The 21,720-nt window shown below is 57.6% G+C and overlaps 2 protein-coding genes across 10 annotated transcripts in view; one reads left to right on the top strand and one right to left on the bottom strand.

Annotated features, from left to right (window-relative positions):
- The window catches only part of ZFYVE28 (zinc finger FYVE-type containing 28), a 121,114-nt gene extending 119,743 nt beyond the window's left edge, over positions 1-1,371 (bottom strand). For 3 of the 7 annotated variants that reach the window (XR_011437641.1, XR_002807200.2, XM_023638498.2), the window contains exon 1: positions 973-1,143. Coding sequence is in view for 4 of the 7 variants with exons in the window: in XM_023638498.2 (XP_023494266.1) it covers positions 973-1,011 (39 nt within the window). In the remaining 3 variants the exon portion in view is untranslated. Of the gene's footprint in view, positions 1-972 lie in introns of all 7 variants that reach the window. The other 4 variants (XR_011437642.1, XM_070264039.1, XM_023638494.2 and 1 more) reach the window with 3 other exon arrangements.
- Positions 1,372-1,599: 228 nt separating this feature from the next.
- The window catches only part of CFAP99 (cilia and flagella associated protein 99), a 49,400-nt gene continuing 29,279 nt past the window's right edge, over positions 1,600-21,720 (top strand). Inside the window, exons 1-3 of one of the 3 annotated variants that reach the window (XM_023638501.2) lie at positions 1,600-1,809; positions 10,245-10,371; positions 20,794-20,938. In XM_023638501.2, coding sequence (XP_023494269.2) covers positions 10,261-10,371; positions 20,794-20,938 — 256 coding nt within the window. In that variant the 5' untranslated portion in view covers positions 1,600-1,809; positions 10,245-10,260. Of the gene's footprint in view, positions 1,810-10,244; positions 13,021-20,793; positions 20,939-21,720 lie in introns of all 3 variants that reach the window. The other 2 variants (XM_023638502.2, XM_070264040.1) reach the window with 2 other exon arrangements.

Below are 21,720 nucleotides of genomic sequence, written 5' to 3'. Positions count from 1 at the left end.
GATCCCAGCGCGTGGGCCCTCCCCCTGCGCGGGCCCCCAGGGTTAGGCCCCGGACGCCGCGGGTGCGCCCAGGACACTGCGCCCGGCTCCGGACACCGCGGCACCCCGACCCGCGCCGGGCGCGCCTGACCCCACTCCGGCCGCAGCGGACACGAGCCCTGGGCGGGCGACGGGGACGCAGCGCCCGCAGTGCGAGTGGCGCAGCCGCCGAGGCGCGGGGCGCGCCGCCCGGACCCCGACCCCGCGGCCGAGGAGGGGCGCCGCGCGGGGGTCCGCACCTCCGGCCCGCTGAGGCTACGGGACCCGGGCGCGCTCCGCCCGCCGGCCGGGCTGGGTCCCTGTCCTGGATTCGAGAGCACGCGGATGGGCACGGGACAAGGATGGGGACGCGCACTGGGCCGAGGTGCAGATCCGTCCTGGTTCGGGAAGGCAGGCCCGGGACGGTGGGATGGGGACTTGCTCTGGACACAGGGGAGGAGGGGTCGGTCCGCGCGACCCGGGAGAGGGAAATGCGGGTCCCCTCCAGCATCTGGCGAAGTGGGGAAAGTCTGCTCGGGAGTGCAGAGGGAGGATGGGAGGCACATTCCGGGCCCACGATAATGGAGGGGGAGGGGGAGGGGGGGAGGAGGGGAATGAGGGAGTCACCCCGGTGTAGGCAGGGGGGATGGAAAGGTCCTTCCCGGACCCGGGAGAAATGGTAGGGGGTCTGTTTGGGGCTGCGGGTCAGGGACTACAAGGTGCGAGCAGGGCGCCACGCAGGACCGGGATGAGGAGGGAGAGGGGCCCGTTCTGGCCGCGGGCAGGGGGAAGTGCACGGGGCCCGAGGGTAAGAGCGGGAGGGTCGGTCCTGGAGCGGGCTTCGGAACCGGAGGTCTGCGCGAGCCGCGCGGAGCGAGGGGTGTCGGCGGCACGAGAGAGAGGGTCACGGCAGGGAAAGGGGTCCGCCCCGGCAGGGCGGGACGAGCCGCTCACCTTGGGTTTGTACAGCCACTTTCGGAACCTGTTCATCATCGCCGCCCGCCCGGCCCCCGCGGCCCTCGCCTCCGCAGCGCTGCGCCCGGGCCCGGCTGCGGCGCGGGGCGGACGCGGGGGCAGGGCGGCCGGGGCCCCGAGCGGTCCGGGGCGGCTGGCGCGAGCGGAGCCGGGGCGCCGGGCGGACGGCAGGCAGGTGCGCGGGCAGGTGCGCGGCCCGGAGAGACTCTGCGGGCGGCGCGCCGGACGGACCCGCAGACCGCGGCAGACGGACAGACGGTTGGACAGACGGATGGACACGGGCACCAGGGCACCGGCTCGTCGCTGCTCACTGACAGCCAGCGCCTCCGCGGCCACCTCCGCCACCGCCGCCCGCGCCGCACATGCGCCGAGGCGCCGCGAGCCCCCTGCCCGCCGCGGGCGGCGGAGGCTGCCCAATCCCGGCTCCGCGTCGCGCCCCGCCCGAGGCGCGCTCCCCGCCCGAGGGCAACCAGGCGCGCTTGGGAGGCCGAGGAACTTCAAGTCCCGGCGGGCATGGCGGGGAGGCGGGGCCCTGAGCACGGCGTCCTTTGCCTGGCCGCGGGCGCTGTGCATTCTGGGGGTTGTAGTCTTCCCGCCGACAGCGCCGGAGCGTGCAGCCGGTTGCTAGGTGACGACGCCCAAACGGCACCCCTGCGCGCCCCCTGCGTGCGTGGTTGCTCAGGTCCTCGCGAGCCGGAGGGCAGCCGGGGACCTTCTGCAATTCCCGAGACCCCCTGGCCGCCGGCCCTGGCAGCCTCTGTGGGGCCGGCGGAGGCGAGAAGGCGGTTCGGGAGCGCCCGCGGAGCCCGCCGACAGGTACGGGGAAGGGAAGCAGGTGGGGCCGGACAGACAGGAGGGCGAGGCGCGTCCCCTCGGCCCCGGCACCTCCCGCGATCTGCGGGCCAGCTCTCATCTTCCTTGCTTCCCATCTTCTTGCTTTCACTAACCACCTTTTTGGTCTTCTTCCCAGCTCGTTGATTAAAGTTAACGGTGATTTTTTTTTTAATCGCCACAATAAACTGTACTTTTTAAAAAGATATTCTCCCATAGTTACTATTTCCACACCCCCCACCCCCCCCCCCACGGTACCTTAATTTGGATCCATAAAAACAATCACCAAAATCGGAGAGCCTATTATGTGCCAAGCAGAGAGCTGAAAACAAATATGTGGTCTCACTTTAAATTCCCTTTGACAGCTGAAGAAACTGAGGGACGAAGAGGCTGCCGGTGCTCTGGCTGTAGGAGGAGGATCCCTAACAAGGGCGAGTGGGCGCTTTCCCCTGTCCCCACCCAGCACCACTGCTCCAGGTGTTCTGAAATGTGCAGGGTGTTCTGAAATGTGCAGATTTAGGACGCAGGCAAGGGAAGCCACTCTTCCCTTGATGGAGAATTTATTCTCTGCAGCTCCTGTTATCACTGACCCAAAGTCCAGGTGCTCAGATAGTCTTGGACTCCATGACCCCTCTATTCCGTTAAAGTCAATGTGAGGCTGGGCCCAGCTGGCGTTTGAGATTTCCGTGTGTGCTGGTAGTCATCCATGTTCATTTCTGAGTGCCTGAGTGGTCTTCCCAGCTCCCCTCTAGCTACCACCCAGTCACTGCTCTCCTGAACAGCAAAACCCCTCCAGAGTTCCCTCTCATCTCCAATTCCTTTCCACTTCTTCTCTCTTGAGCCCACTGGAATCAGATTTTCACCCAATTGCTCCTCCAAGGTTCTTTATCAAAGTCATCCTTGACCCTGATGTTGCTAAATCCAGTGATCGGAGCTCAGCTCCATCTCTTCCTTGAATTGTCAGCAGCAAGTGACCCAGCTGAGTGCTCCCCTCCTGGACACATCGTCACTTGGCTGGAATGGATCACACTCTCCGCCTCTCCTCCCATGGCTGCTCCTTCTCAGTCTCCTTGGCTGGTGCCTCCTCTGCTCCTCAACCTTCTAACACTTGAGCCCCAGAAGTCCTGAAAAATCCCAACATCATAGTGGCCCAAACAGGATTATCCATGTTTCCATAAAGGAGGTCCATGGGGAGGCAATGCTGAGTTGGGGTGGTATGGCAGCCCCAAAAAGTCATCAGAAACCTGGGCTCTTCTAGCTTGCCCACCTGCTATCTTTAACATGTTTCCTCACAGTCCAGGATGGCTGTTTAGGTTCCTGCCATCACCTCCTAAGTCTAGGCAGCAGGATGGAAAAGAGAAGAAGGGCACGCCCATCCCTTTCAGAGGGAGACTTTCCAGAAGTCTCACCCTTTTCACTTCTTGGCATACTCACCTGCCAGGGAGACTAGGAAGTGTCATCTTTCAGTTGGACAGCAGTAAGCCCAAATGAAAACAAGAGTTCTGTTAGTCAAGAGCAAAGGGAGAATGGAGATTGAAGAGCAACCAGCGAACCTGCCACATGGGTGTGTACTTTAAGCACAAGCCATCAGAGTGTGACTTTGCAGGAATCCTTAGGAAACTGGCTTTAATCAGGATTAAAAGCCAGGAAAAGAATTTATGTCAATTAACACATATTTCAGATCTATGTAAGTGAAGCCTCTCTAGTGATTGAGGGTGCTGGACTGGTCTGTGCCTGATGGAATTTAAATCTCCTCCTGTAGTCCCATTTCTGTCTCTAAAGGGTTTGCTGAGAAAAGAGAAGCTTTGGTCCAGCCTGCTTTCAAGTTATCCTTAAATATGAGAGAGTCAAGTCCTGATTAGTGGAGTTAAAATCAATATTAAAAAAATCAATAAGCTTGGAAATTAAATCCCACTTCCCACATATATGCTTTTACACCATTAAAATAAAGCTGAGGTATTAAAAGCATGAGTCAGAATTAGATGAACTTAATAACTCTTTCCCACCCAAAGATGTGCTTGTTTTCACGAAGTTCATAGCTAATTTCAAGGGGAATGCAGAATGCAAGTGTGTCTTCTCCTGATGTCCACCCTCACAGGGCACTGCTCTGTGCCAGGTGTGGGGGTGCAGAACCCACGCCCTGAGGAGCACTCAGGCCCAACACTGAACCTGAGTTACAGGGAGGGGTGGTTCTAGCCCAGCTGGGCTCTTTGGGGCCCCTCTCTCTCTGCCCCACAGCCCCCCACAGCCCTCCTCTGCATCTTCCTCTTGGCTGATCCGTTCATTGCTTCCAGTCATTCCATCCAGGCCCACTCCGAATTGGGGGCAGCCTTGAATGGTTCTCTTGCTCCTCCCTGACTTGCATCTTCACCAAAGGCCCTTGGATGATCCTTTCTTCAGAATGTTCCGGCCCCAGGACAGGAGGGGAAGGCAGGGAAGCCATCCGCCCAGGGAGCAGCTCCCGCTGTACACATGCAGACCACCACTCCCACCGCCCTCACCAGGTGCAGGAGGGAGCCCTTTCCCCAGGTGTAGATCTGGTTCCTCCAGGCAGAGCGTGTCCAGAGCGGTTGCAGGAGGGCAGGCTCGAGGGCCAGGGCCCCATCCCAGGGCAGCCCTCCGACGTGTCAGCCATGAGAGGATGGGCAAGCAAGAAAAAAACTCCATCCTTAACATTGTTTCTATGAAAATAGAGTTTTTACCTAGGTTTATTCTTTTCCTTGTGAGCCCTGGAATGTGTGAATGTTGTTTTCTTTTATGTTGATATGGTAGCCTCTTTCACGAAATTGTGCCTCGTCCTGAGATGCTATTGGGGATCAGGCAGAGTGGGTGGTGGGAGGACTTTAGAACCCAGCCTGGGCCTCAGGGACTCCCACAGGCAGAAAAATCCCCGTGGGGATGGGAACCCTGATCCCCTATCGCAATCCCAGGCTCAACACAGGTTGTGTTCTCTTCCACATTTACTTGCCTAGTAAATATTATTGTAGCATCTACTATCTTCCAATTAAATGAGGCAGTAAAACTGAACTCAGTTGAACTATAGGATATGTGGAAGCAAAGGCTTAAAAAAATACTAATATGGTCTTTGGGTAGGTCTGTCTCTGGATGTCAAAGTCACCTTTCAGACTAAAACTAAGAGCACCATTTAGAGTACTTGATCCTTTTGTACATTTTTACATTCCATCGTTCATTCCACAGACATTGCTGCTGCACTTGCTGGGCACCAGCTCTGGGGTTAGGGCCAGGGAATCCAAGGTGATAAAGCCGGGCCTGCTCCAGGCACTCACGGTGGTGTAATGGAAGTTTGGGTGAATTCACAGGAGGCACAGAGAAGGGAAGAGCTAACGGAGGAGGAAGGAAGGCTTCACAGGTGGTGATATTTGAATTGGGTGTTGAAGGATGCCTAGGAGCTCACCAGGTAGAGGAGAAAGAAGAGTATTTGAGGTTCAGGAGACGCTCGTGAAGGGGCTTCTGAGCCAGTGAGAAGCCTGAGTGGACGTAGCTGAGTGTGGGAGAGAGGAGGAGGAGGGCCCCAGGGACTGTGATGCTGGGCTGTGAAGGGGTAGGACATGCTGAGGAGGCCCCCCTGGGTTCCCGCAGCAGCCAAGAACTTGGTGGGGGGGGGCGGTTAATGATGGATGAGTGGAAGGTGGTTCCCCTGACCTGAGACCACGCCTCCCCAAACTTTCCCCACCTCAGAGGGTGGCACTACCACCACCCCACCCACCCAAGGCTCAGCCGAAACAAAAGCCTTGGGTCCTTCCGTCTTTCCCGCACACTGTCCTGTCTGTCAGGAAGACCTTCCTGGATGGACAAGGGCTATGCTAGTGGGGTGAGGTGGCAGGCCAGATCTGGGAGACCTGGCTAGTGGGTTAGTGGCCAGTTGGTGCAGCCAGACTGGGTGAGCCTCAGCTGGGAATGTCGCTCGGCCTCTCAGACATGAGGCCTGGGGAGAGGGTTTGCATGAACATAAGTAACAAACTATGAGGGGCTTGCCCAGGGGCCACGGGCAGCCTGAGCAAGATGGCCCTCCAGCAGGCCTTGAGCCCTCCCAGCTCCAACCCCACCCAGCAAGGCCTCTGATGGCAGAGGGGTAGTCAGTGTGAGGACCAGCACTTTCCATGGCCTTTCACATGTCCTTTTGTTCATGAGCTGCACTAGGCTGAGGAAAACCAGGTCTCGCTGGGGCAAAGATCGCAAACCGTGGCAGTAAGTGCCTTTTCCAGGCCTTCTCCCAGAGTCAGTATGCCTCCAGGGACCCCGAAGCTCGGCATTCCTTCACCTGAGGGCCAGGTCCCAAGGAGGAGAAACTAGGAGCCAGACCCTGGGCAGACACTGCTCCCTGGGGCCCAGACCCCCCCACCAAGGAAAAAGAACCGGCCCGCACCCTCAATGCTGCCTTTGGCTCAGAGACGCCTGGAGTGTCTGGGGTTATTTTCTATTTAGGAGTGAGCTGAAGTGGAACAAAGAGGCCCCAGAACCGTGCCAGTGCGTGAGGGCAGCTGGCCCTCAGTGTGGACGGTGACACCACAGCCAGCGTGGGCACCAGGAGGGTGGCGGACCCAAGCCAGGGTGGGACTACCAGGACGAGGGGTGGGGCAGGGCAGAAACCCACCCAGAGGGGGCAGCAAGGTCAGGGCCCAGGCTGCAGGTATCACACCTTCCTGCCCACAGTTCCTCCCTGCTCTGCAGAACCCGGGGCTCAGAGAGGTTAAGCCACCTGTCCTCAGTTGCCCAGCAGACCCAGGACTCAAGCAAGGTTGACTCCACAGTGTCCACAGCCTGCCGAGGCCACCTCTGCACCCTGCCCGCACCTCTGCCTCAGGCGCACACCTCCTCGCTTCCAGCCCTCAGCTCGCCCTGCCCATGTCAGAGGGTGGGGACTGCTCCCACGGCCCAGCCACCCAGCCCCTGGCGGAGAAGAGAGGAGGGACTGAGTGGGACACCCCGCCCCCTCCAGCCAAAGACAAGGGGCCCTTCTGTTGCAGAAAACGTTGTGCTTCCTGCTCTCCAGATGGCCCGGCCTGCTGCTGAGGGTCAGACCTGGAAGAAACCACTTGGGGTGTGAGTCAGTAACTCTGTTCCCACCTGTGGCCACATGAGGGAGTAAAATTAGGACTCCCAGCGCCTGCCTGCTGACGTCCCTACCCATCCCTCTGACCACTACACCCCCAAAGGCCACCGTTTAGCTTCAACGTGGGAGACCCTGGTGATGACGAGGACAGGTTGAAAAGTGGCTGAGCTCACCCCCTTTCAGTGCCTGTTGAGAAGCCCCCACCACTCTCAGCACTGCCTGGAGCAGGGCCCCAGAGGAAGCCTTCCTGCCCCAGCAACCTAGTGCTTGCCCCTCCTGGCGGTGTTCCAGCTGCCTGGATCCACCTGTCACGGCAGCCTGGGCCCAAGACTAAGGCTGACTCCCGGATCCACCACGACCCCTCACTGCTGCCACACGCGGTGCCTGGTCTGCACAGACCCTCCCAGGGAGAGGGCGATGCATCCAGAGAGGCCAGCACAGAGACTGGCCCTGGCTGAGAGCCCCTGGCCAGTAACCGTCCCAGCAGCAGGGCCAGCTGGGTGCTCAGGCAGTGGCTGTCTGCCTTCTGTGAACCTGTCTGCTCACAGCTAAGTCTGCCCACCCGAAGACTCAGCTGGAGCCCATCAGAGTGATCTGAGGGGAGCAGGAGGTCCTTCTCCCACTGCCCAGCCTTCCAGGCAGCAGAGGCATCTTGCTCAGGTGAAGGCGCCCAGGAGGCACTGCGGGGCAGAGAGCCAGCGGGGATGTGGGTGACCTCACACACACACCTCTGTGATCTTGCCCCTGCCATGCCTGGCTGCAGAGCCCGCATCTCAGGAGCCGAAGGTCGGCGTGTTTAATGGTCTTTCCTCTGACGTCGTCCAAGCCGGAACACCTTCCCTTGTCCCTGATGGTCGGGACTGCGCTGGCCCAGCTGGGAATCCAGACACGGGGGAAGGTGGCCAGGTGTCTGCCACCACTTCCAGCTGGGCCCAAGGCTTCCTTTCTCCTGGTCCTGAGCCCACATGGCTCTGGGTGGCCCCCAGGGCAATGGCAGGGTCCTGGTCATGCCAAATGCTCACTTACTTAGTTCTAAGGGCTCCCACACACTTTGGGGCAAGAACAGATATAGAAATGGGAACTCTTGGGGACCACCGTAATCCTTCATGGGTCTCGGCTGGTGCCTCATGCAATTGGCCCCGGTTTCTGATTCTAAGGAACCCGTCTCCAAATTCACTGACTCTCCTCAGACTTGGTCTCCAGGGCCTGTCCTCAGCACCAGGGCTCTCAGCCTGTTTCAGCTGATTTCTGAGTTCCAAGAGGCCCTTCTTCTGGCCTCATGCAAGGGAAGCTCCTGCTGGCTTTTGTGTCCTACATAGCCAGGGCTGGGCCCCAAAGCAGTCCCTAAGAGGACAGCCCCAGGCAGGCTTCTGTGGCTGGGCGGTGCAAGGGCCCAGGGGTGCCAACAGTGGAGAGAGGAGTGGGGACGCAGACCCTGGGCTGATGGGCTTCCTCTCCCGTCCCTGACCAGGGCAGGCAGCAGGGCCTCTTTCCCTGAGCCCTCAGTAAAACCTGCTCCAGGACGTGCCAGGTGCAGGGCTCCCCTTGGAACCCTTATCCCCTGTGCCTGGCACCCTCGGCCTGCCATCTGCTGTCACCTTCCTGGAAATCCTCCTGCTTCCCAGTCCCAAGTCTGCCCGTCGCTGGGCTCGCTCGCTGGGGAAGATTACAGGGCTTTCTCTGTCTGCGGATGTCACCATTTTCCCCCAGCTGAGGACAGGCCCAAGGCTCCTGTTGGGGAAGCCAAGGCCACTCTGCACTCCTGTCCCTCTCTACTCTACACGACCTGATTCCTCCCTCCCTGGAGAGAAAAGCATTCTGGGTACTCAGGGGCCTGTCCATCAGGAAAACCACGTCCTTCAGTTCTGGGACCATCTCTTGCATTATTCCTCTCTTCTCTTTCTGGAACACCTGTTAATTGGAATTTGGAATTTTTGCAGTCATTCCCTGATTTTCTTGGTATTTGTCTCCTACTTTCTATATCTGCATCTTTTTCTGCTCTCTGGAAGATTTTTTCAACTTTATCTTCCACCTCTTCTATTTATATCTTTAGTTCTGCTGTCATATTTTAATTTCTAAGAACTCTTTCTTTTCCTCCAAATGTTCCTTGTTTCTTGGATACCGTGTGTCTCTATCTCTCGGAGGTCGGATAGTTGTTTGTCTCTGGGTTTTTCCTGCCTTGACATTGTCTGCTTTCTCCCGCCTCCTGTCCTGCTGGTTTTGTGTCCTTGCAGTGTTTTGTGTCAGAGCCTTTCTCAAGTGTCTGGTGGCATTTGCCCCTCATTCTCTTTAAAGTGATGGGGGGACCAGGATGGACTGGGATTGGCCCTCTCACTGGGGATCCCCAGTGTCAGTGTAGCTTCTGTTTTTTCACTTGGTCTCCAGCCTGGAGTGTCTAGGTGTGGGGCTGCTATCCAGAGCCACTCCAGCTTGGTGGGGAGTGGAGAGGGGCCCCCGCTGCCCAGGGCACCAGCAGCCCGGCTTTGCCAATGACTGGTGCCCAGGAAGGCCAGCAGCACGGTGGCACCAAGGAGCTGCTCCATCAGCCTGGGACAAGAGGGGGGTGGGAAGGGAGCTGTGGCAGGCCTGGCCACCTCCCTAGGAGGGCAATTTGAGGGCCATCTGTTAGAACAAGTTCCTGGGGTCCAAGCACCACCCCAAGCAGCTTTTCCAAGGTCTCCTAGAGAGGGGCTCTGGCCAAGCTGGTCTCCCCGAGCTGGTGTCTTTCTGGAATGTTCAATGCCCATCCAAGTCCTGGCCACTTACTGGCTATGCATCCGCTCTGGCTGTTGGTTCCTTTATCCTTAAAATGGGGGTGTTGAACCTGGTGACCCGAGGATTCTTCTTGCCCAACCTTTTGTGATTAGGTCACCCCCTCGCAGGACCTGCCACCCCATTTGGGCAGGGCCTGCTGAGTAAGCAGTCACTGAACCCGGCTGGGCTGAGGGATGCCCAGAGGCCCGCTCATGGGGTGCCTCTACTCTCCGGCCTGACCCCCCCCCCCAGGGGCTGTTCCCACCCGTGCAGAGCTGTATGGCTTGGGGGGCCTGTGGGGGCAGCTATGGAACCTCCAGGCGCAGGGCAGAGAGGGCTGGGACTGTGGGTGAGTCGGGGGTCGGCTCCCCCAGGCAGCAGAGGCCTGCAGGTACACAGTCCAGGAAGTAGGCCCAGGGTTACCCCAGCCAGATTTGCCCCTTCCATTTAGCGTTACTCACCTCAAGAGGTCCCAGGCTCCCTGGTGGACTTCCTGTCACTGTTGGTGAGGGTCCTGTGGCCACATCTACCACCTGCCAGGCTGACAGCCCAGAGGTCATGGAGGGTGTGACCTGTAACTGTTTGCTTTTAGGGTCCCGCCCTGGAAGATGGCCTATTACGAAAAATGCATTGAAACTGTGGTTGAGCAACTGGACAAGTTTAACCCTGAGAAAGACAGTCCTGAGCAGTTCCTGGAGACTGTGTCCACCTCCCTACAGGTAGGCTCAGGGCGGTGGCTCAGGGCTGGCTGGAAGCCAAGTCAGTGACACCTGTCACGCAGCTATTTACCTTCTAGTAAACGTCACATTCGTTCCTCCTGGCTGCTTCCCCTCCTACACAGGGACAGGCCTGAGCGCGATGCCTAGCTGTCCAAAGGGTGGACGTCCTCATTTCACTCAATGTCATGATGGGGGCTGGCCATGTTTCCACAGGAGCCCTTCAGGGGCGGGACCGCCTCTCTGCCTCAGGAGGCATTCGTGGCATCCAGAATGTGCATCAGACTACTCTTCTGCAAAGAACATTGGCACTGTAACTTGGGGTCGTACTGTCCTCAGCTGGAAGCATACACGAGTCACCTCGACTGGCATCCCAGAGTGTCTTTGGGCCCCAGAACATGGCCATGTACCGGGCAGCACTGCCTTGGCCGTAACTCATGCCATACTTGTGTCTATCCACTGAGCAGCCTCCGACAGAGAGGCAGGGCTGACCGGCGCTGAGGCCCATGGGAGCCCCACCTCCTTCATCTTCCCACCGACCCCTGGAAGAAATAAGGGCCCCACCCTCTAGTGACTGGCTCTTTTTCCCACACCCCAGGGTAGTCCCTGTCCTTTTCTCCCCGTACGGCCCACCCCATTTCAAGCTCATACAGAGAGACCCCTGGGCTGAAGTCCCTGAGCGTGGGGAGGGCTCAGGTCTGTCCTCGCTCTAGCACCACCGGCCGCCTCAGCAGCCATCAGAGGCCTCCCTGTTGCCTGGGGCTCTGACCACAGTCCATCCACCAGGGAGGGCAGGTGCTCAGGGAGCAGGACTTTGGAGGGGGCATCCCGTTGGACGAGACATTCAGAAGAGGCCAAGTGTGCCCAGGGGAACGCTCCAGGATTTTCCCTCAACCTGCTGCCCACCATCACTGCCCTCGGGTGGGAGAGAACACTCGCACCGCTGGGAGGAGGGGCTGTCGTAGCAAATGCATTAATTACAGGATGTTCCGCTGTTGTTTCTGCCTGCTCAGCTGTGGCCTCTGCTGTGCCCCCAGGCTGCACACAGACCCACCTTCCCTTGGGCTGGATGGGAGCTTTTCCTCCTTCCTTAGCCACCTTGTGGTGCAACAGCCAGGAAACCCATCGGGAGGCCAGGGTGGGTGGTCACTGTCCTATGGCAGGGACCAGGGCCCTGGGCAGTGCACGCAAAGGCTGTTGGGGTGCCAGAAACCAGAGCCTCCCCCAAGAGAGAAAGTGTGGGACAGCTTACCCAGTGCCTGTCCCCCAGTTTCTTTCAGGAAAAGATGTCTCCGCCAGCTGGAGCCTGGCAGTCAGCAGGGGCTGGGCGAGGGCAGCACTCCTGCAGCTGCGCCCCCTCTCCCACACCTCTGCACCCCGCTTCTCCAGTTCTTTCCCTGAGACCCTAAGCATTTGGGGGAAATGAGGAAAGTAGCCAGGCCCGTCCACAGTTCCTCTTCCGCCAGCCGCCGGACACCCCTTGTGCCACTCAGCACGCCCCGTTCCCACCTGGCCCGCGCCCCTTCAGCTGCTCAAGGACGTGGCTCTAGCAGTCCCTCTGTCTGTCTGTCCTCACGGCCTTCTGTGGCACTTTCCCATCAGCCTCAACTGCTGCTGTTTCCCTCATCCTGAAAAGAAAGGCCTCTGGTCTCCAGTGCCCTGCCTCTCCCCCAGCAGCTCTCGCCTCCCGTTTCCAGTGAGACTTCTCGGCGTCCCTGCCCTCAGCTCCCCCAGGCCCTCCAAGCCTTTCCCCCACAGCTCGGCAAAAATAGTAGAGTTAATGTCTTTATTTGTCGATGATAACCATTACAGAAAATCGGGTTTGTTACAACAAAGAGTTGGAGGATTTTTTCCCCACAACCAATGGATTATTAGCGATAAAGGAGTCCCGGTCGTCACTTGTGAGCCATGCTCTGTGTGTGCATTTCTCTGAGCAGGGAGCCAGCCTCGCCAACTCCACCCCCCAACTCGCAGGCCCTGCGCCTTCCGAGGGGGCCAGCCTGGCGCCTTTGACGTGGTGAGGCGGCAGCTTCTTCAGGTGCGCCGGTCCTTTCAGATCCTTTCAGATGTCCATCGTACCTCCAGGCAGGATGGTGCGCTAGAAACCCACCCACTTTGGACAACACGTTTTCTCCCCAGCCATCAGGAAATTGGTGCAATACACTGCTCTTGTCAGGCCAAGGCCCGAGATTGCCACCTGGAAGAAAACTATACAGCACATCAACCAACTGGCAGAGAGTCTGGTGAAGGGTGGGGTCATCGGTTCAGTTGCGTCCCCCAAAAAGATATGTTGAAGTCCTAGCCCCCAGTTACCTGTGAATGTGACCTTATTTGGAAGCACCGTCTTTGCAGATGAAATCATCCTTGACCGAGGATGAGCCCCACATCCAATGCCTAGTGTCCTTATAAGAAGAGGGAAATTTGGACAGACACAGAGGGGAGAGCGCCCTGTGATGACACAGAGACACATAGGAAGAAGGCTGTGTGACAACAGAGGCAGAGATTGGAACGATGCCTCTATGAGCCGTGGACACTGAGGAATGCCAGCCACCACCAGCAGCTGGAGGAGCGCGGCACAGACGCTCCCTCTGATCGCTCGCCAAGGAACCAAGCCTGCGACACCCCGGCTCTGGACGCCTGGCCTCGAGAACTGTGAGAATACATTTCTGTCATTTTCAGCCACCAAGTTTGTGGTAATTTCTAACAGCAGCCCCTGAAACCCATACAGACAGGGTGCCTCCTAGGGGAGGCCAAGGACGGAGGGGCCAGGTTGGGACACCCAGCGTTGCCGCAGAAATGCTGGGCTCTGGGGACCAGGTGGAGAGGAGGGCGCCCAAGGTGGTCAGGTGAGGCAAAGGTCCCAGGAGTGGTGCATTTGGGGAAGCATATGATGCCTCCCTCTCCAGACTGAAGTCTGCGGACCACCTCACACAGAGCAGCCTCCCGGCCCTCTGGTGGGACTTCCCATGGGGGCAGTCCCAGAGGGCACTTCTCCACGGAGAATGTGTGTTGCTGGGAGAAGATTTTGGTCTGTAGATGGGGCAGGGACCCATTTACTCTTGAGAGAAAGTTCTCCATCATCCCCACTGTACACACGGGTCACTGAGATGTGGGGAGTCAGGCCCCACAGTGCACACGGGTCACTGAGATGTGGGGAGTCGGGCCCCACTGTGCACACGGGGCACTGAGATGTGGGGAGTCGAGCCCCCACTGTGCACAAGGGTCACTGAGATGTGGGGAGTCGGGCCCCCACTGTGCACACGGGGCACTGAGATGTGGGGAGTCGGGCCCCCACTGTCCACACGGGGCACTGAGATGTGGGGAGTCGGGCCCCCACTGTGCACACGGGGCACTGAGATGTGGGGAGTCGGGCCCCCACTGTGCACACGGGGCACTGAGATGTGGGGAGTCGGGCCCCCACTGTGCACACGGGGCACTGAGATGTGGGGACTCGGGCCCCCACTGTGCACACGGGGCACTGAGATGTGGGGAGTCGAGCCCCCACTGTGCACAAGGGTCACTGAGATGTGGGGAGTCGGGCCCCCACTGTGCACACGGGTCACTGAGATGTGGGGAGTCGGGCCCCCACTGTGCACACGGGGCACTGAGATGTGGGGAGTCGAGCCCCCACTGTGCACAAGGGTCACTGAGATGTGGGGACTCGGGCCCCACTGTGCACACGGGGCACTGAGATGTGGGGACTCGGGCCCCCACTGTGCACACGGGGCACTGAGATGTGGGGAGTCGGGCCCCCACTGTGCACACGGGGCACTGAGATGTGGGGAGTGGGGCCTCTCCAGATGCCAGTCTCCACAGTGGTTTTAGAAGAATGGAAGTGGTCTGAGGGCTGGGAACATCAGTGAGGACCCAGATGACCGGCAGACAGCAGCCTGGAGCTGGGGAAGAGGGCACGGGGCGGGGAGGAACACCAGCACCAAGGCACACTGCCAGCAAGGGGCCTGGGCAGCTCCTCTGTGCCCTGGCCAGGCCCTCAGGGAGGGAGCAGGAATCAGGAATGAGAAGGGCTCTCCACCTGCCTCCCCCGTACTCCAGGCTCTGCCCCCTCAGTTAATGTCACTTTGGAACAAGTGTCATTTCATTAGGGCACCGCAATGGGGGACATGAACGTTTCCTCTTAGGGGTTGGGTGGGCATCACTCCCTAGATGCTGCCTTTGACCACTCCCAGCCTACGCCACGCTCCCAGAGCCCCCTCCAGGCCAACAGCTCAGGCGCCAGGACGAACAGGTTGGGCACAGGAACATCCAGAGAATTGACGGGCCTGCCGGACAGAGGTGGGGGCACGATGAGCACAGCAAGCAGCTTGGGGCGTCCAGAAAGTCCACGAGGTCTGAGCAGGCCTCAGAGAAGGGTCTGGCTTTGAGAGAGATTCTCTGGGGGATGGGAGGAAGGGAGCAAGGGGCTCCTAGGCAGAGGGACCTCCACAAGCCACAGACCTCGGAATCCTGACCTGTGGCCCATTGGTTCAGGCACTGTGTGGGCAGAGCCTTGAACGCTGGACCAGGAGATCTGGGCCACTGAGCAGACCACAGGTGAGGGCAAGTGGGCAGGTGAGTTCTGAGCAGGGGAATGAAAGGTCAGTGCAAGGCTGGCAGGAGAGGTGCCTGGCAGCTGGTCAGTCCGACAGCCCAGGGGTGAGGCGGGCGTGGGGAAAGGCCCCAGCGAGAGGGGAAGGGGCCTGGGCAGGAGGTTCGGGGAAAGTGGGGGCCTGGGTGGGGGACCGGCAGCGTGGCAGGGAGGCAGTGGCCAGCTCCCAGGACACCTTGTTTTCACTTTTCTAGTCAGTGGTTTCAGAGAAAACGGGCTCGGGATATATTTTTTATTTTAATATTCTTTTAAAATACTTCATGTATTGACATCAAAGATCCAAAATCCAAAAGGTTCAGAACGGTGTCCAGTGGGGGTCTCCCTCCCACATGGGCCCTCCCAGGAAACCAGCAGAGACCAGTGTCCTTAGGCTCCTTCCAGACACTGTCCAGGCCTGTCTTGCATAGATATTCGGTCTGGCAAAAATTATGTTTAAATAACATAAATTTTATATGCAAAAATTATGTATAATGATATATAAGTTATACATAGTTTTTATATATAATTTTTTAAATGTTTACAAGGTGGTGGCCCATTGTCACGCAGTCCTGCACTTTCTTTTCATCTAAGGTGTAGTGGAGTTTGTTCCATACTCTTATCTTAGAGCCATGAGCATCCTCTTGCCTGGTTGTGCCATATCGTCGTAACCGTCCTCTGCTGATGAGCTCGTAGTTGTTTCCAGTCTTTTGCTGTTATAAACCACCATGGGGCTGACGGGCCACTTGTCCTCTGCACCTACGGGGGGCGCACCCACAGTCAAGTCCCAGAAAACACAGATTCTCGTGATTTCAGTAGAGACTGCAAGTTGACCCTCCATGGAGATCTGCGTATCAACACTCTCCCTGGCAGGTAGAGGTCCTTGTCCCCCTACAGCCTGGCTGCTAGGGTGCTAGCAAGTGTTTTTATCTTTGCCAATCAAATAGGTGGGGAAAGGCACTTGGTGTGGTTATAATCAGCATTTGTCTTATTATATTTTCATGAGTTTTGAAGCAATATGTATTTCTTTTTCTGAACTACCTGCTTGGACGTACATCTGTTAGGAAGCAATGTTTGGCTATAACAAAATCTAGAAAAGCAGTGGTTTAAAGAAATTAAGAGATATCTTTGCTTACATAAGAAGCAGTCTGTAGACAGGCAGAGTAGGGTGGGTTCAGCAGCTCTGTGGTGCCATTAGGAGTGCATTCCCCTTCCTCTCTGGTTAACCATCCTTAGAATGTACCTTTGCCTTGTAGTCACAAAATGGCTGCCCTACCTCCAGCATTGCATCCATATCCCAGCTGAAAAGAGGAGAAAGTCAAACAACATAAGGTAGCTGCCAGCTGAATCTACCTAACTTTCCTGGAGCTTTCTTGGAGGCCGCACACAGCAATTTGCCATTAAATCTCATTGATTAAAGGCATGTGCCACATGGCTCCATCAGCAAGGGGGCTGGAAAGTTTTAGCTGGGCACATCACCACTGCTGAGATGGCATTTTTCTGTTAGGCAGGAAGAAAGGGAGAAGGGATCGTGTGGACATCCAGCAGCCTCAATTTCCTTTGCCTCCTTTTCTAACTGACTTCAGTCTTTGCACCACTGATTTGCAGGAGCCCCTGTGATTAAATCAGCATCTAGGCCCCCTCCCTGCCCTGGACCCTCGTCTAGCTTCCACAGACAAGCTGGGTCTTGGAACTCTGAGTGGCTCCTGTAGGAGGCAGCCAGTGACTGTGAAGAGCAGCAGATTTGTGGCCTCTGGTTCCCATGCCACAGGCCCAGCCCCTGCCCAGGACTGCCCATGACTGCCCATGAGACTGTCATCAGAGTGTTTACTGCCCTCCTCGGATCTGGCTGGGGTCCCCAGGCTCAGGAGCACTGAACTTGACCAAGGCCCAAGATTGTATCAGAAACTCAGAGATGGCTTAGGCGGCCGTAGCCCTCTGGCCTTGGTGACTGAGGCTGGCCTGGAGTCAGGGGCCGACTCCAGTGCCATTCGGGCCTCGCACTGCCTCCTCTGGGAGAGGCCACCGAGCCCGGGCCCAGCAACCCTCTGCTGGCCCAGCCAGAAACACCTGGTGGAAGGCTCAGCACTCAGCGCCCTCTGACCCATGTCACCTCTGGGCCTCAGTCTCCTCTCTGTGACCGGCTGGGTGGACCTTCCCCAACAGCAAGTACCTGCTGGCCATGGGCCCAGCCTGGCACGTGGGCCAGGGTGTCATTTACCGCTTGGCTCTGCGTCCTCCAGGACCCCTTCGTCCAATGCGGCCCTGCCTGACCTCCTTGCCTGGGGACTGATGGCATCAGGGCCTGCAGCCGTGGTTTCAAGGCTCTGACCTTATTAAAAATACCTACTCACACTTCCCAAACGCAGACGTAATCAATGAGAAGGGGAGATGCTGTTGTCTGGGCCTCGGAGGCAGAGGAGGCTGCCAGCAGGAGCCTGCAAAGTCATGCCCCTCAGCTCGGGCACGCTGACTCAGGGCATCCTCGAGCCAGCCCCGCTGACTCACGGCTTTCTGACCTGCCTGCCCTGGGCCCCCGGTTTCCTTCGACAGAATATAGCAGGTTAGAAGGGGGACCTGGGGCTGGACCGGGGCTGGTGCCCTCTGGTGTGGCTACAGCCCAGGGGTCAGAGGACCCTGAGAGGGAAACAGGCAGGTGCTAGTTGCTGAGACCAGAGCTGACCCTGAGCAAGAGGTGCCCCCTCCCCGGCCTCTTTTGCTCCAAGGGGAGGAGCACCCACTCTGTGCCCAGCCTGCACTCCTGGGGGACGCTGCTGGGTTCCCACAACCTCCCGTGCAGGCAGGGCGTTCCTTCCCTCTCTCCTGAGCACCAGGTGACATTCTAGCAAGGAAGGGGCACTAAACCACCAGTGTGTGGCGTCGGCCGAGGGCGCCAGGCAGCATCTGACCGTGAGGGGTGGTCAAGGACACCCCCGGGCTAGGGAGCTTCTGAGCAAAGACCCAACAGGAGTGGAGAAGCAAGTGTGCGGGGAAAAGTGTTGCAGGCAGAGGGAACAGCCAGCGCGGAGGCTGCATGTTGGAGAAGCAGAGGGAGGCCAGTGTGGCTGGAGTGGAGCCAGGGTTAGGTGGGGACTCAGGTGGTGAGCCAGCCCACACAGGGCCTCGCTAGCTCTCCTAAGGACTCTTCCTCTGGAAGGTTCTGAGGGAGGATGGCCGTGATCTGACTCCCTTTTTAAAAGGATCACTTGGCAGCGGGGTTGGAAACAGACTGAGGAAGGGCAGGAGGAGAAGCCGGAGAGCAGCTGGGGTGCCCTAGCAGATGGGTGGGATGTGGGTGAGAAAGAGAGGCTCCACAAAGGACTCCATGGGGTTTGGTCTGAGCCACTGGGAGCAGGGGATTGTGTTTGCCGAGATGGGGAGGCTGGGGGGGCAGGTTTGGGCAAAGCCCAGGAGGTCAGCCTCAGACATTTGCTGAGCCCCCGCCAGACACCAGAGCGGGAGGGGGAGCAGAAGCAGATGGAGCTTCTGGAGTTGAGGGAGGTCCTGGGGGGCACACCCTCCATCAGCACGTTTTCAGCCTTGAGGCCCGGTGAGGTCGCAGAGGGTGAATGTCAGTAACAAAGAAATGAGGCCGGAGGACTGGGCCCCGAGACCTCCAACATGCAGGAGTTGAGAAGACGAGCAGGAGCCTGCCACGGGGCCTGAGGGCGCAGGTCGTCAGTAGGCGAGCATTGCTATCCCTGTGTCGGTTGGGGCTGGTTCGGGCAGGAGCCCGGAGGCGAGTGCAGGCACCTGAAGGAGTGAGCACTTTAACACAGCACGTCTTGTGCTCAAAGCCATGGGAAAGGCGCGGAATCAGCGTCTGGGGCAACCCCGGCTTTCCGGTGTGCTGTGCCCTCCATGCTCCAGCGAGTCCCGTGGCTGTTGTCTACCACCTCCACAGAGGGGCATTGTCTTCCTCACCCCTCCCGTCTCTCGTGTAAGTGCATCTTATTAGCAGAATCGAGCTGTGCCCAGAACCACGGAGGCAGAGCCCACTGAACAAGACAGCTGCCAGGCTTCCAGCCCCCGTGGTTCAGGGGGGCCTGGAAGGCAGTGGGAATGACACCATCTGCGAAGACAACATCCAAATAGGCCCACCCCTACGTGTGGAGATGGACGTTCCACAAGGTCTTGTGGCTTGTCCAGGATCCCTCAGGAGACATCATTACTCTGTGGTTTTCTTAGCATGAAAACAAGGGAAGAAATCATAAAGGAAAAGATAGATTTGACCTCAAAAAATATTTTACACTAAGTTAAAAGGCAAATTACAAACTCAGGACAATAACTATCACATTAATGACCATATTAATTACCTTAATATATAAAGAGCTCATAAAAATGATTAAGAAAAATATTGTCCCAATCAAAAAGGTTAGCCAAGAACATAAATTGATAATTCACAGAAGAGAAATATAAATAAATGTCCAGTAAATGTATGAAAATTTCACTGATAATAAAAAATTCAAAATAAAATAATGGTGTACTAAAACTTATCTAATAGATTGGCAAAAAAAAAAATTCTTTTACATGGTGCTGCTGGTGAGAGTTTATTTTGATGTGTTTTATATCTGTTGGGATCCTTGTCTACACTTCCTTTCTATACTGTGTTAACTACTTTGTCATCTCATAGGAGGTTTTCCAGAAGCGTCGCTGTAATGGCTGGTCTTACTCATCCGTGACGAGGAGAGATTGTATGGGACCCAGGGCTTCCCTGTGGTTGACATTTGAGTTGTTACCATTTTCACCCCTGCACACACCATTGCCCTGAAGGTCTTGTATGTGGGTATTTTCTGCATTTTGGATGGTTTCCTTAGATCCCCAGAAGTGTAATTAGTGGATCGAAGGGTATGGAAAATATAAGGTTCTCGAAACAGATTTCCAAATTGCATTCGGGGAGGCCTCACGGCATCCATCCTCAACAGCCTTTCTCACTGCCATGCTGGCAACATTACATGTTCTTTTTTTCTTCTAATTTTTTTTTGAATTATTTTTTTGAATAGGTAATGCATGACACACAACGGTTACAAACGCCAAAATGTTCTAGAGGGTAAATGGGGAAAAGTCAGTCTCCTCAACGCAGTTCCCTCCCCAGAGAAAAGCCAGTTCTTCCCGTTACTGGGGCCTTCCATCTGGCTTTGTACATTCGACAAGCTTTCCCAGAGATTTTCATTGCTTGCCCTTTTTAAAAAAATTTTTTTGGTTATTTTTTTCATCATTCATTTGGAAACCTTTATAGGAGCTTGCTCTTTTTTTTTTTCCTTGTGATACAGTCCCCATGACATAAAATTTACCATCTTGACTACTCTTATGCGCACAGTTCGGTGGCATTAAGTGTGTTCACGTTGATGTGAAACCTTCACCACCTTCCATCTCCAGAACTTGCTCTTCTTCCCAAATTGAAACTCTGTGCCCATCAAACACCAACTGCCCCTCCCCAGCCCCTGGCCCCTGCTCCGCTTTCTGTCTCTGTGGATTTGACTCCTCTGGGATCTTATGTAAGTGGAATCACACAGGATTTGTCCTTTGTGGTGTTCTTTTCAATGCCTCCTCGCTGTCCGTATTTGTTTCTGTCTTTGTCCCCATCTTGCTGTCACTGCACAGAAGAACCTATGGGACTGATTCCTGGGGGTGGACCTGCCAGGTCACACTGCCCCGGGCCCTGCCGGCTGCTCCGGAAGGGGGCGCTCCTGAGCTCGTCCCCAGCACGTCAGGGGGGCCTGTGCCCAGCCCTTGTACCATGTTTTCAACCCAGCAGGGGCCTCGAGCGTCCACAGCTGGAGGCTGCTGCCCTCTCCCCTGGCCCTGCCCGGTGCTCCCCCCTCGGACTGTTTCTCTTCCAGACTCTGAGCGCCCAGACGCAGGCGTTCATTCTGGAGGTTCTGTCCGGGTGCCTCCAGTACCAAAGGCTGCTGACCATCGTGGTGGACGCCTTCTACGTGCGGGATGGCCGGCTCTGCCTGTGGGCCGACTACAGCCTCTTCGAGGGTAGGTGGCCGTCCTAGCCAGCAGTCAGGGACCCCATGCGTCTCGTGGGCCAGGCCCACTGCCCTCACCTCCTGGAGGTGAGGAGGGCGCGGACGCTGTCAGCCACAGCCTGGGCAGCAGTGACAACATACTCCGAGGGCCACAGACCTGGCTCCTGGGCCAGTGCAGGGCACCGCTCCAGGGGTCCTGTGGCCCTCTGCTCCCCAGGGGCCTTGCCCGCCCCTCACCCACTTGATCCTCACAGCTGCCCCGTGAGTGGGTGGACCAGCTGGTATGTTTTCCCACCTCACATGCATGGGAAGGGAGCCTGAAGGCCAGGCTCCAGGGACAGCCCTCGGGCCTTGCTGCCCGGGCCCCCAGCTTCCGGTCCCTGATGGAGGCCCAGCCAGACTGAGAGAGAAAGCCCCCAGGAGGTCAGCTGGGTGAAATGACGAGCCTCTATCATCAGCTGAGTTCCTGACCCCCCAGTCCTGAGGACTGCGGGCAGAGCCGGCCTCGTGGCCTGGTCTGGACTGTCCCGAGGGGGATTCAGTATGAGGAGATGTCTCTGTGTGGGCCTCCTGCAGGCCATCTGCTTTCGTGGGGTGTGGTGACCCTTGCGGGCAGAGTGGTCAGTGCCTCCACGGGGGGGGTTGGCCCAGCCCCTGCACCCTACACTAGGCCTCCGTGCCCCTGACCAGGAGAGGAGAGGGAGGGGACTGCAGGGTGCGCAGCGGCCAGGCTGGGCGGCCTGATAGTGAGTCCAGAGTGGGCTCCTGACCCCGCGCCCCCTCGCCACTCAG

This window comes from Equus caballus, chromosome 3 (assembly GCF_041296265.1).
Source record: "Equus caballus isolate H_3958 breed thoroughbred chromosome 3, TB-T2T, whole genome shotgun sequence".
NCBI classification, from domain to species: domain Eukaryota; kingdom Metazoa; phylum Chordata; class Mammalia; order Perissodactyla; family Equidae; genus Equus; species Equus caballus.
Note: the sequence above shows the minus strand (reverse complement) of the source record. Positions and strands in the feature narration are given on the sequence as shown.